Source organism: Zingiber officinale, chromosome 3B, assembly GCF_018446385.1.
Source record: "Zingiber officinale cultivar Zhangliang chromosome 3B, Zo_v1.1, whole genome shotgun sequence".
Taxonomy (NCBI): Eukaryota; Viridiplantae; Streptophyta; class Magnoliopsida; order Zingiberales; family Zingiberaceae; genus Zingiber; species Zingiber officinale.
The window spans coordinates 85829345-85841748 of NC_055991.1; the positions used below are offsets into that span (position 1 = coordinate 85829345).

The following is a 12404-nucleotide window of genomic DNA, read 5'->3' on the forward strand; positions in this document are numbered from 1 at the left end:
ACTCATAAAAGAGAGATGGAGATGGAGATGGAGATGGAGATGGAGATGGCGAGACACACTGTCTGTCTATACAGAGCATCAAATCAACCCCCTGAGACCTTCATTGTACACTACCAACCCTAAATATTATTAAATAATGATCTTTATCCAAAAAATTATTAAATAATGACGAGTCTCGGGAAAGCAACCAAATTTAGGACTTCACACGCCACTAACTTCTTTGTCCAAAGGAGTCTTCACCTAAAATAATAATCCTAATCATTAATTAATGCAAAAATGTTTTTTTATTAAAAAAATGCTCTTATTTTAAGAGTTATAATTATAGCATGTATATAAAGTATTGGCCATTGCCAACCCATACCACATTGCTCTCTGCTCTATTAACTATGCAACCTTCAAATCCTCTTCTTCCTCCTCTCCTCCTCTGCCTTCTGGTCACCCTCCGCCATGCCACGGCAGCGGACGGCTGCCTCGCGGCGGAGAGGGAGGCTCTCCTCGGCTTCAAAGCCGGTTTCAACCTCGCCGGCGACGGCGGCGGCAGCAACCCGATGTCTCTATGGCAAGGCCAAGATTGCTGCGGCTGGCCGGGAGTGGCCTGCAGAAACGCCACTGGCCGTGTCGTGGCTCTCGATCTGCATGGATGGGAGCTTCAGGCCACTGGGCGGCGCACGATCAGCTCGTCGCTCCTCGCGCTGACCCAACTGAGGCGCCTCGACCTCGCCGGGAACGACTTCTCCAGCTCCCGCTTCCCGGAACTCTCCTTCCGAAAACTCCGGTACCTCGATCTCTCCTTCACCGCCTTCTCCGGCGGAAGGCTCGATCCGCTGGCGAACCTCTCGAGCCTCCACTACGTCGATCTGACGGAGGCCCTGTCTCCCGGCTCGTACCGCATCGACCACCTCCGTTGGCTCTCCGGCCTGCCCGATCTGACCCACCTCGACCTCAGCGGCCTCGACCTCGCCAACGTCTCCGACTGGTTCTCTCCGGTGATCTCGCTGAATCGACTCGAAGCTCTATATCTGGAGGAATGCAATCTCAGCACCATTCCGATCTCCTCCGCCACCGTCAACCTCTCCTCCCTCGTCGTGCTCGACCTCTACAACAACAGCATCGCCACCGTCTTGCCCGACTGGCTATGGAACCTCACGAGCTTGGTGCACCTCAACCTCTTCCAAAGTGGTTTCGCCGGACCTGTTTCCGAAGCCATCGGCGATTTGACCTCGCTCGAGTCGCTCGACCTCCGGTACAACTCGCTCAACGGCTCGATACCGAGCTCGATCTCGAAGCTGACCGGCATGGTCGAGATGTTTCTCCATGCCAATGACTTCGGAGGTGTTGTTTCAGAAGCTCATTTTAGCAACCTTACCAATTTGGAATACTTGTGGCTCTCTTGGAACGACCGACTCTCGGTGTCACTTCGCCGGAATTGGGAGCCTCCTTTCCAACTGACGGAAGTTGGACTCGGAGGTGTTCTAGTGGGGCCTCAGTTTCCGGCATGGTTGAAGTCGCAAACAGGGATCAGGAGGTTGGATCTCTGGGGGAGTGGAATAGAAGGGGCTTTGCCCGAGTGGCTTTGGCACAATGTTTCTTCCGCCGTCAACATATCGGTAGACCTTTCCGGCAACCGAATAACCGGCAAATTGCCTCCTTCTCTCGAGTTCACAAAGTTGACAGAGTTAACTCTCGGAAGCAATCTGCTGGAAGGTCCATTGCCGACCGAGCTTCCAGCTTCGCTCGGCTCCTTATCCCTCGACAACAATTCCTTCTCGGGGCACTTGCCTCCATGGCCATACCTCAATGCATTGTCTCTCGAAAACAATAAGCTCGAAGGCAGCATCTCCTCCCTTTGCCAGTCCACATCTCTGCAGCTTCTTGTGCTATCGAACAACAAATTTACAGGAGAAATTCCTCACTGTTTGGGGGAGTCGTCGCGAGGTCTTCAGTCATTGAATCTGGGCAACAATGGTTTCTCCGGCACTATTCCAAGCAGCATCAGGTTTCTGACTGGCCTGACCGATCTGGAACTCAGTAACAATGGTGTCTCGGGCGAGCCACTGCTGCTGTTGGAGAATTGCACCATGTTGAGCTATGTCGATCTCGCGGAGAATAGATTCACAGGGATCATACCACATTGGATAGGAGACAATCTTCCGGCGCTGATATATTTGCGGTTGCGTTCCAACATGTTCTCAGGGCAAATTCCGACAGAGCTTGCCAAACTTCAAAGCCTTCAGATATTGGATCTCGCAAGCAACAACCTCTCAGGAGCCATACCGGCTACCATTGGCAATATTAGCGCAATGGCTTCATCACAGGCCACGATCTTTCTTCTACATCCGATAGACTTGCATGTGTATTCCAAGGGACAGGATATGTACTATAGGCAAAGCCCGGATCTCGTGAACAGCCTTGATCTTTCGAGCAACAGCTTGGTCGGAGATATTCCGGAAGGAATTGGAGATCTTGCGTCGTTGGGGAGCTTGAATTTGTCCAGAAATCGTTTAACCGGGAAGATTCCTCAGAGCATAGGAGGGCTTGCATTGATTGAATCTCTTGATCTTTCAATGAATCTTCTTTCGGGCAACATTCCCGAAAGCTTATCCTCCTTAACCTTTCTTAGTTACTTGAATCTGTCTTACAACAACTTATCGGGAGAGATACCGTCCGGGCATCAACTCCAGACTCTCGAGGATCCATCGATTTACATGAACAATCCTTACCTGTGCGGGCCGCCCGTCTCCAAAAGTTGCTCGAGCAATGTGACAGTAACAGAAACAGAGAGCAGCGAGAAAGAGTACGGGAAGAATAACTCTGATTTGGTTTGGCAATGCATTAGCACAATTCTTGGATTTGTGATGGGGTTTTGGATCTTTTGCGGCGTCATCTTCTTCAAAGATAGATGGAGGCATGCATACTTCAGTGGCATGGACAAGCTGTTCGATGGTATATTTCGACAGTGACGATCCTATTCTCTAGGAAAGCTGCAAATATTTACATACAAGCAATGAGAGGAATTAACCTTTCCCTCTACATGAAGGTTAGTTTATGTAGTTACAAACTTACAACTCTATTCCATTAGACTATCGTATGCAGTGAAATTTGTGGTTGTGTATTACTTCCTCCACACCCGACACGACGAAAGCAATCAATCAATCGACACATAGGTAGGCGCAGACGAACACCCTAGGTCAATTCAACAAGCTATAAAAGATAAAAGATAACAAAGCTTTAGATTTAGACAAAACTCAGGTATAAATATTCAACAAGGGTTCGCATACAAGTGTTTGATTTTAAATGAAGGTAAAGTTTGAACCTAAGCCTCTGAGCAACACAGTTAGGCTGGTGACCAAGGTGTCTCTAATGCTATGTTTACTCTCAAGCTTCAATAAAGAAAAGAAAGGAATTTATGATGGAAAATTATTCTCGGAAGAAAAGAAGAGAAAGTAAAGAAATCCTTTCTTTTATATTTTTGTTTATCTTTATTGAGGAAGATGGATACATGTGACGTAATTTTATAAACAATAAAGGGTGCATGCGTCATTTTTTTAAGTACATGGTGTAATTTTGTAAGTTAAAAAGGATACATATGTCATTATTTTTTGACATATGGTGTAATTTTGTGAATGAAAAGTGGTACATGTGTCATTTTTTTTTTCCATCCGCTGCTTTCCGTCCGATTTTGAGATGATCGATTTTGACTCCAAAATCATCTGTGGATGGATTGCATTTCTCTTCCATCTGAAAATTTCAATGAAATAAACGATGGAAACTTTTCCACTGTAAAATTTTTCTTTGATTTTATTTTCCACTCTCCAAAATAAACGGAGCATAAGAGTTGAATCAAATGCTAGGTCCTAGGCTAATGATGAAATTTATTAAAATATTAGATATATAATAATATTATTATTTATAAAAATAATAAAAAGGTAAAAATCATTCAATTTTCAAGTTATAACAACTACGACTAATTGTTACAATATGTAACAATTAATTTATTGTTACAATAGCTAATATAATATTGTTATATGATTGTATCATTTACCTAGTAGTTTTTAGTAGTTTCTATAATTATTTTAAAGTAATTTTGACAAATTCTAAATGATTTTGAAAAAAAGAAATAATTTTAACTAAATTAATAAAGAATAATTGGGTATAATAGCGCTCACGGTTTAAAATTTAGAGTTTAAATTTTTAAAATTTAGAGTTTAGGATTTATGATTTATCTATAATTGTGTAGCCGCTATTTAATAGCTTCTATAATTATTTTAAAGTGATTTTAATTAATTTAAAATGATTTTGATGAAATTTAAATTTTTTTAACTAAGTTGATGAATTGTATTTTTGATATAATAGTGCTTAGGATTTAGAATTTAAAATTTTAGAATTGAGAATTTAGCTATAATTATGTAGTACAACTATGTAACAACAATTTAGTAACTTTTATAATTATTTTAAATTAATTTTGACCAACTTAAAATAATTTTGATGTAGTTTAAGTAATTTTAATTTAAGTTGATAAAAAATATTTTTATATAATAGTATTTTATATGTAATTTTATTTAAAATGAAATAATTAATTTTTTTTTGCAGTAGCTATTTGATAGCTGCTACTGAAAGTAAGGGTATTTAAAAAAAATGAAAAAACTCTTTTGACATTTTTAACAAAGGAACGTCTTTTGAAGAAGATAATTATTAAAATGTTTGGTTACTCAAATGTTTTATATATAAAAGATGACAACAGTGCCAGGGAACCTAAAATGTTGAAGATGAACACTTAAACAACTCACCTCATCATTCATAATATAACAAATATAATAGGACAAATGCACTGACTTTATTATATGTTATCATGGCTCAGCAAGTCTTCGCTTTCCCATTAATTTGCTTGTAAGAACCTGAAACAGAGAATAGTCAATTCTGTGATTATTATTGTGCACTGAAATGATAATTAATTAATTAAATGATAAGTATCAAATATTATTAAATATTGATTCAGACGATTAGAGTCGTTAATTTAGATTGGGTTCATCGGATTAATTCATCCCGTCAAATAATTTACCGAATTGAGTTAGAATTTTATCAACCCAAATCTACGACAGGCCGACCCGTCTAGGTCCGCGACCCGCATGGGTCGGTCCGTGATGGGCTTGGGTTGATCCGCGGGTTGACAAACACATATAAGTGAGGTTTTATGCCAATTTACTATCTTTCTTTATTATAATTTTGAAATAAAAATAGTATTTTTGATCCAACAAAATTATTCATTTTGTCAATTTATATTTAAAATACATGTTTATGAATATATTTGATTGATGAAATATTTTCGAACTCAAACTTTGAAAATATGAAATATTTTTTTTTATTTTTTTAAAAATTTTTGATGGGCCCGCGGGTTGGCCTGGCAAACCCGCAACCCACCTTGAATTAGGTTGGATTGGAAATTTCTCAATCCGTTAAGTTGACGGGTTGGCCCACCCTGTCCCGCCAAATGGTTGGCCCGCCACGGGTCGACCCGTCCTGCCACGAGCCGACCCGTCCCGCCACGGGTTGACCCGTCTGACAACTCTACATAGGAGGACCATATTTTCACTAATATTATTAAATGAACAGTACAGTGATCCTCTTTTCTTTATTTTTCTCTCTATAATTTCTCTTTTGTACCCACCACAACAATCAACAGAGGAGAACCGAAAAGGCATTAGAGCTTACAGTCAAAACGACTTTGCATGGAATGTGATACGATGCATGATCGGCGGTCGATGAGATGAGGTGGTCACGAGTCAAGATCGTAAGATGGTCAAAAGTCAAGTTTACATATTGATCAGAAATCAAGCTTATGTGGTAATAGTCAAAGCTTCCATTGACGGGGCAGTCAAAGGTCAAGAGTATAGGTTGGGCAAGGGCCAGCCTCGATGACAATTAAGGGTCGGACCCACAGGCCAGATACAGTTAAAGAGGGGGCCCAAATGCCAGGTAAGAGCGCGAAAGGAAAGGTCTGGAGTTGAACAGGCCTGGCGTACGGGTCAGGACGAACAAACCATGGATAACAGAAGACAGAAGCAGGTCAGAATACAGACCTGACGTACAGGTCGGAACGTACAAACTATGGATAACAGCAGACAGAATCAGGTCGGAATACAGACCTGGCGTACAGGTCAGAACGTACAAGTCATGGATAACAGAAGATAGAAACCGGTCGGTATGAAGACCGGACGTACAGGTCAGAAAGTACAAGCCATGGATAACAGAAGACAGAAGCCGGTCGGTATGCAGACCGGGCGTACAGGTCGGAACGTAAAAGCCATGGGTAACAGAAGACAGAAGTCGGTCGATATACAGACCTGGCGTACAGGTCGGAACGTACAAGCCATGGATAACAGAAGACAAAAGCCGGTCGGTATGCAGACCGGTCGTACAGGTCGGAACGTACAAGTCATGGATAACAGAAGACAAAATCAGGTCGGTATGCAGACCTGGCGTACAGGTCGGGGCTTCTAGCCTTGTGGCACAGGACGTAGCGTACAAGGCGAGATCGACCAACCAAACATACAGGTCTAGATCGGCCAACCAAGCATACAGGTCAGGACCGGATGACCAAGGATACAAGTTGGGCTTCTAGCCTTGCAGCACAAGACATAGCGTACAGATCGGGATCAACAAACACCCAGAGCCAGTGCAGGGATAACAAGAGGAGGAGGTCGGGCGCTATGCGACAAGCAGTCCAAGGAATCGTAACCACCTGTTAGAATAATCACTGTCTGTCAGAGAATATGCTAATGGTCAGGTATGTATAGCACTCTGATTCCTTCTTAGACCTATAAGAAGACATCACATGTCACTCATCGCTAGACAAAGCCTGACATCTGACATTCCCTGACACTTGTCAGACTCCAGAAGAATCCGTTGCGGTATAAAAAGGGATGCTTTGTCCCTTATGCAGGTACGCTTACTCGTCATTTCTTACTCATCTTTACTTTTCGTCCTTTCTCTATGCTTCTGGGGGAAAAGTACCTGACTTGAGCGTCGGAGGGCCTAACCCGGGGACTTTTTCCGTAGTTTCTGGTCTCTAACGACTCATGGGCTCGTCTGAGTGTGTGTAGAGTCCTCGCGTCATCATCCTGATCATCATCCCTCGTCATCCGTCCGGGTGAACCCTTCCAGAGAGTGCCACATCGACCGAACTCCGCAGCGACTTTCCGTCAAGCCCCGGTACATCGAGGCCCGCCTTCACCCGACTCAGCTTCCGGACGGGATCAAATTTGGCGCCGTCTGTGGGAAACTCCCTGAGTGTTTCGATGCGTAAAGATGGAGGACTCGGGCAGAATCAACGTGACCATGACCACTAGAGAATACGAGCTCTTCAAAGAAGCCAAAAAGTGAGCAGCCTCTGAGAAACAACAGACTACGACCTCCCGACTGAAAAAGTTACCGGAGGTTTCCAAAGAACCAGCTCATGCCTCTGATCGAGGCTCTAAGAGGAAGCATCCCCTAGAATTTCCTCCCGCCTTCTATAAAGAGTCGGGCCAGGGTTATTATCCGGCAGACCCTGGGTGTTATAATCGCAAAGAGCAACCACAAGTTTCTATGGCTGAGAGCTCTTTACCCAAAGATTCGAGGAAAGGGAAGTCGATCATCCCTCGAGAAGAAAGGTGTGCCGAGTTAGAGGAGAAAGTGACTTTCTCTTCCAAAATCTTGGAAGAGAGATTGCCCAAGGGGTACTAGCCCCCAACTATCGGGGAATATGATGGTAGTAAAGATCCTGAAGACCATCTGCGCAAATTCAGGAACGCAGCTCTGCTGCATCAATACAGCGATGTTGTTAAGTGTCGAGTGTTTCTGAACACTATGTTGGGCTCTGCCCAGAAATGGTTTGATGGATTGCCGCATGGGTCCATCACTTACTTCTCCGACTTCAAGATCGCCTTCCTGCGTCACTTCGCCAGCAGCAGGAAGTACCAAAAGAAAGATCACTGTTTGTTCGCTCTCAAGCAAGGATCCGCTGAACCACTGAGGAGCTACATCAAGCGCTTTAACCAAGTGGCTCAAGACTTTCCTTCGGTCACATCTGAAATACTTATGAGTGCTTTCTCCCATGGTTTGACTAAGGGAGAGTTCTTTAGGGATCTCATCCGAAATCCTGTGAAGAATTTCGATGAGATACTGGAGAAGGTCGCCAGCTACATCAACGTAGAGGAAGCTCAGGCGACAAGAAGGAAGACAGACAAACCTCTTCCCATGATTAAGTCTGAGAGAAGAGCACCCCCACCTCCTGCTCAACCTCTCCCACGCGCCCGAGACCCTCGACCAACCTTCCATCTCGGCCAGGACGTTCGGCCAGGTCCGCGCGTAGCTGCAGTTCACGCTCCCCGACCTGGACCTTGGGGAGCGCGTTACTGAACGTATCATCACTCCCACTCGCATGCCACCAGTGACTACTACCAATTCGCGCCACGCTGCTGAGTTGGGTCTGCCACCTCCCGAGCTGGCGTCTCAGGTCCAGCGAATGATGGAAGAAAGGCGCAACCCAGTAGGACCAGCAGGACAAGCCAACCGACCATAGGTCGACCAGGAGGGACCTAGCCGGCCACAAGGGCACGCTGGAGAACATGGGGAATCCTGCGAAGCAGAGAATCGGGGCAACATGGCCATCTGGGACATATGCATGATCTTTGGAGGACCTACCGATGGAGATTCAGGCCGAGCACGCAAGTCTCATGAGCGTCGCTTGGAAATTCACGTTGTGGGATACAGTTTGCAGCAACCTGCCGGCCCGGTTATCAACTTCGGACCACAAGACCTGGAAGGTCTGGAGCTACCCCACGACGATGCCCTCGTTATCAAGGTCGTTATCGCCAACAGCCGAGTGACACGAGTCTTTGTCGACACTGGAAGCTCGGTCAACATATTATTCAGATCTGCCTTCGAAGAGATGCAGATCGATGCCAATGAGCTACAATCGGTGGTCACTTCTCTATATGGCTTCACTGTTAATGAAGTGAAGCCCATGAGCCAGATCAAGTTGGCTATATCTTTGGGGATTGAGCCGCTGGTCAGGACCAGGAGGAGCACCTTTATTGTGGTGGACTCACCCTCCTCCTATAATGTTATTCTCAATCGGCCGGCCTTACACGAGTTCAGGGCTGCCGTTTCTACCTTCCATCAGAAAATAAAATTCCCGGTCGGCGCACAGGTTGGGGAAGTCAAAGGAGAGCAAAAAGTTTCTAGAAGATGCTACATCGATATGGTAAAGGTCGAGGCTCGCAAAGCGCAGAGAACTTAGGATGGGGCTGTGCATGCCATCCAGGAGGAGCCTATGCCTATAGCAGAAGAGTCCATCCCTTGCGAGGAGGTCCAATTATATGCTAAGCGCCCGGAGACTCTCACTCGCATAGCTGGGGACCTGCCGCTAGAGCTAAGAGAAGACCTGATCCAGTGCTTGATCCGCAATAAGGATGTCTTTGCCTGGTCCATCGAAGAACTACCGGGGGTCAAGTCAGAAGTAGCGGAGCATAAGTTGCATCTCCTTCCTGACGCCAAACCCGTTAAGCAAAAGAAGAGGAACTTTTTGGCCGATCAAAATAAAATTATTAGAGCTGAAGCAAACCAGCTCAGGAAAGCAGGACATGTCCGAGAGGTACAAATCCCGTCCTGGCTTTCCAATGTTGTCTTAGTAGCAAAACCCAATAATAAGTGGAGGGTCTACATAAACTTCCGTGATCTCAATAAAGCTAGCCCCAAAGACTGCTATCCTTTACCTTGGATCGATTAGCTGGTGGACTTAACCGTCGGATGTGAGAGAATCTACATGCTGGATGCCTATCAGAGGTACCATTAGATCCCTTTAGCCCCAGAAGATCAGGAGAAGGTCAGTTTTATTACTGCTGATGGTACTTTCTGTTATACTGTCATGTCTTTTGGGCTCAGGAATGCGGGAGCCAACTATCAAAGGATGATGGACAAGATATTCTGGGAGCAGGTCGGGCGCAATGTAGAAGTTTATGTAGATGACATTCTCATCAAATCTCCCTTAGCTGCAAACCTAATAGCAGACGTAAAGGAGACCTGCAGCACTCTTCGACAGTATGGGGTAAAGTTAAATCCATTAAAGTGTTTATTCGAAGCTAAGGGAGGAAAGTTCTTGGGCTATCTCGTCACTGAGAGAGGAATTCAAGCCAACCCGGAGAAAGTCCAAGCGTTTCAAGATATGAAAGCTCCCCAGAATTTAAAGGAGGCTCAGAAGTTGGTTGGCCGGATTACAACCCTGTCCCGATTCATCTCCCAGTCAGCAGATAAAGCGGCACCCTTCTTCAAAGTGCTCAGAAAAGCCTCCAAGTTCCAGTGGGATGAAGAGTGCAACCGGGCTTTTGAAGAATTAAAGACATATCTGGAGACCCTGCCTTCTCTGTTCAAGCCTGTCGCAGGAGAACCACTCTGGGTCTACCTGTCAGCCACCCCTGAGGTTGTGGGGGCGGTATTAGTGAAAGAACAAGACCATGTACAGAGACCAGTGTACTTTTTCAGTCATCTATTAAAAGGAGCTGAGTCTCGATACACAGCTCTGGAAAAGTTGGTTTATGAATTGGTACTGATGGCTCGGCGTTTGAGGCCCTACTTCCTGGCTCATCCTATTACGGTCCTGACAAACAGCACTATGGGAAAAGCTCTTACCAATGTCGAGGTGGCTGGTCGACTTATCAAATGGACAACTGAATTAGGAGAGTACAATATCACATATCAACCTCGCACTACTATCAAAGCACAGGCCTTGGCTGATTTCTTGACTGAGGTTCATCAGGCTAGCCCAGACGAAACTTGGAAAGTTTATGTAGATGGATCGGCTACACGACAAGGGAGTGGAGTTGGAATTCTTCTGATATCTCCTCAAGAAGATATTGTTGGATCGAGAAGCGCTAGAGGGGGGGGTGAATAGCGCTCGTGGCTATCTTGTTCGATTATCGGAATCGTAAGAACTATCGGAGTAATTAAGCAGCGGAATAAAACAAAGTAAGCACACAGAGACAGGAGGATTTTTACTTCGTTCGGAGCCTTGATCGACTCCTACTCGAAGGCCCGCGATCCTTGATCGCTTCCGGTGGGCAACAACTATAAGCTCGTTAAAAGATTACAATTATGAGTACAAATAAAAGCTATAAATATTATACCGACGATGAGAAATGCTAATTCTGAAGCTTCGGGTCGTCGGACACTTGTAGCAGCACTTCGGAGTGTCTTTTGGAGCAGCACGTTGATGAAAGATCACTTGGAATTCGTTGGTTTGAAGTGCTGGTTGAAACCCCCTTATAAAGGGTGTTCAAGGTAGGGGTGATCGCGGATCGGGTTGGTTCGGTTATTGGGATAAAAAATTATCCGGCCCTACTAGATCGGATAATGTAATATCATGACCCTACATCCGACCCTATATCCGGCGGTTATTATGTATTAAATATCCGACGGGTTGTCAGTTATTTGGATATCCGACCCTATATCCAATGAAATATAAAATATAAATATAAAATAATTAAAAATAAAATATTTTAAAATGATAATAGACATTACTCATTACACGTTGTAGTAGCTAATCGTCAATAGCTGCTACAACGTGTAACAACTTATCGGCAGTAGCTACTACAACGTGTAGCATCTTATCCGCAGTAGCTACTATAACGTGTAACAACTTATCGACAGTAGTTGCTACATGTAGGGGTGATCGCGGATCGGGTTGGTTCGGTTATTGGGATAAAAAACTATCCGGCCCTACTAGATCGGATAATGTAATATCATAACCCTACATCCGGCCCTATATCCGGCGGATTTTGTTTTTTCGGTTCGGTTCGGGTCGGTATAAGCGGGTTGGTCGGTTTGGCGGGTTGACTGCTCACTCCTAGTTCAAGGCGCCTTGAAGGCTGTTCAAGGCGCCTCCATGCTGCCTGGTCTTCCGCGTGGATCAAAACTGACCTGGTCGAATTTCATCCATTCAAGGCGCCTTATATCCCTCTCAAGGCGCCTTCCAAGGCGCCTTCTGCCTTCTCCAAGGCGCCTCCAATGGTGCTTCGCAGCCAGCTCATCCTTTGCACCCGAGGCGCCTCCAAGCTCCATGGAGGCGCCTCGGACACTGTTCATCCGAGGCTTTAGGTTGCTCCTTTGCTCCTTCAAGATGCGTTAGTCCCAAACACTATCCTGCAACACAAAGTTAGCACAATAAACATTATAAAAGAAGTATAGACAGTCTCCGGACTGTCCGAGTCTGACTTCGGATTTCCAACCGGAAACCCTAGGTCGACCCGACGCCTACTGTTCCCTCTACGGGGAACGCGTCCTCACCTACTCTACTCAGGAGATTTACCTGTTGCCAGTCGATCATTCAGATCGACTAGACTTTTGCTCAGCACTCGATGCTTCCGGAC

At 45.1% G+C, this 12404-nt stretch overlaps 1 protein-coding gene across 1 annotated transcript; it reads left to right on the plus strand.

Moving 5' to 3' along the window:
* The first annotated feature begins 386 nt into the window (after positions 1-386).
* On the plus strand, positions 387-2960 carry LOC122054991 (receptor-like protein EIX2). The gene has a single exon (XM_042616395.1). The coding sequence runs from the start codon at positions 387-389 to the stop codon at positions 2958-2960; it is 2574 nt and encodes an 857-aa protein (XP_042472329.1).
* Positions 2961-12404: the final 9444 nt, after the last annotated feature.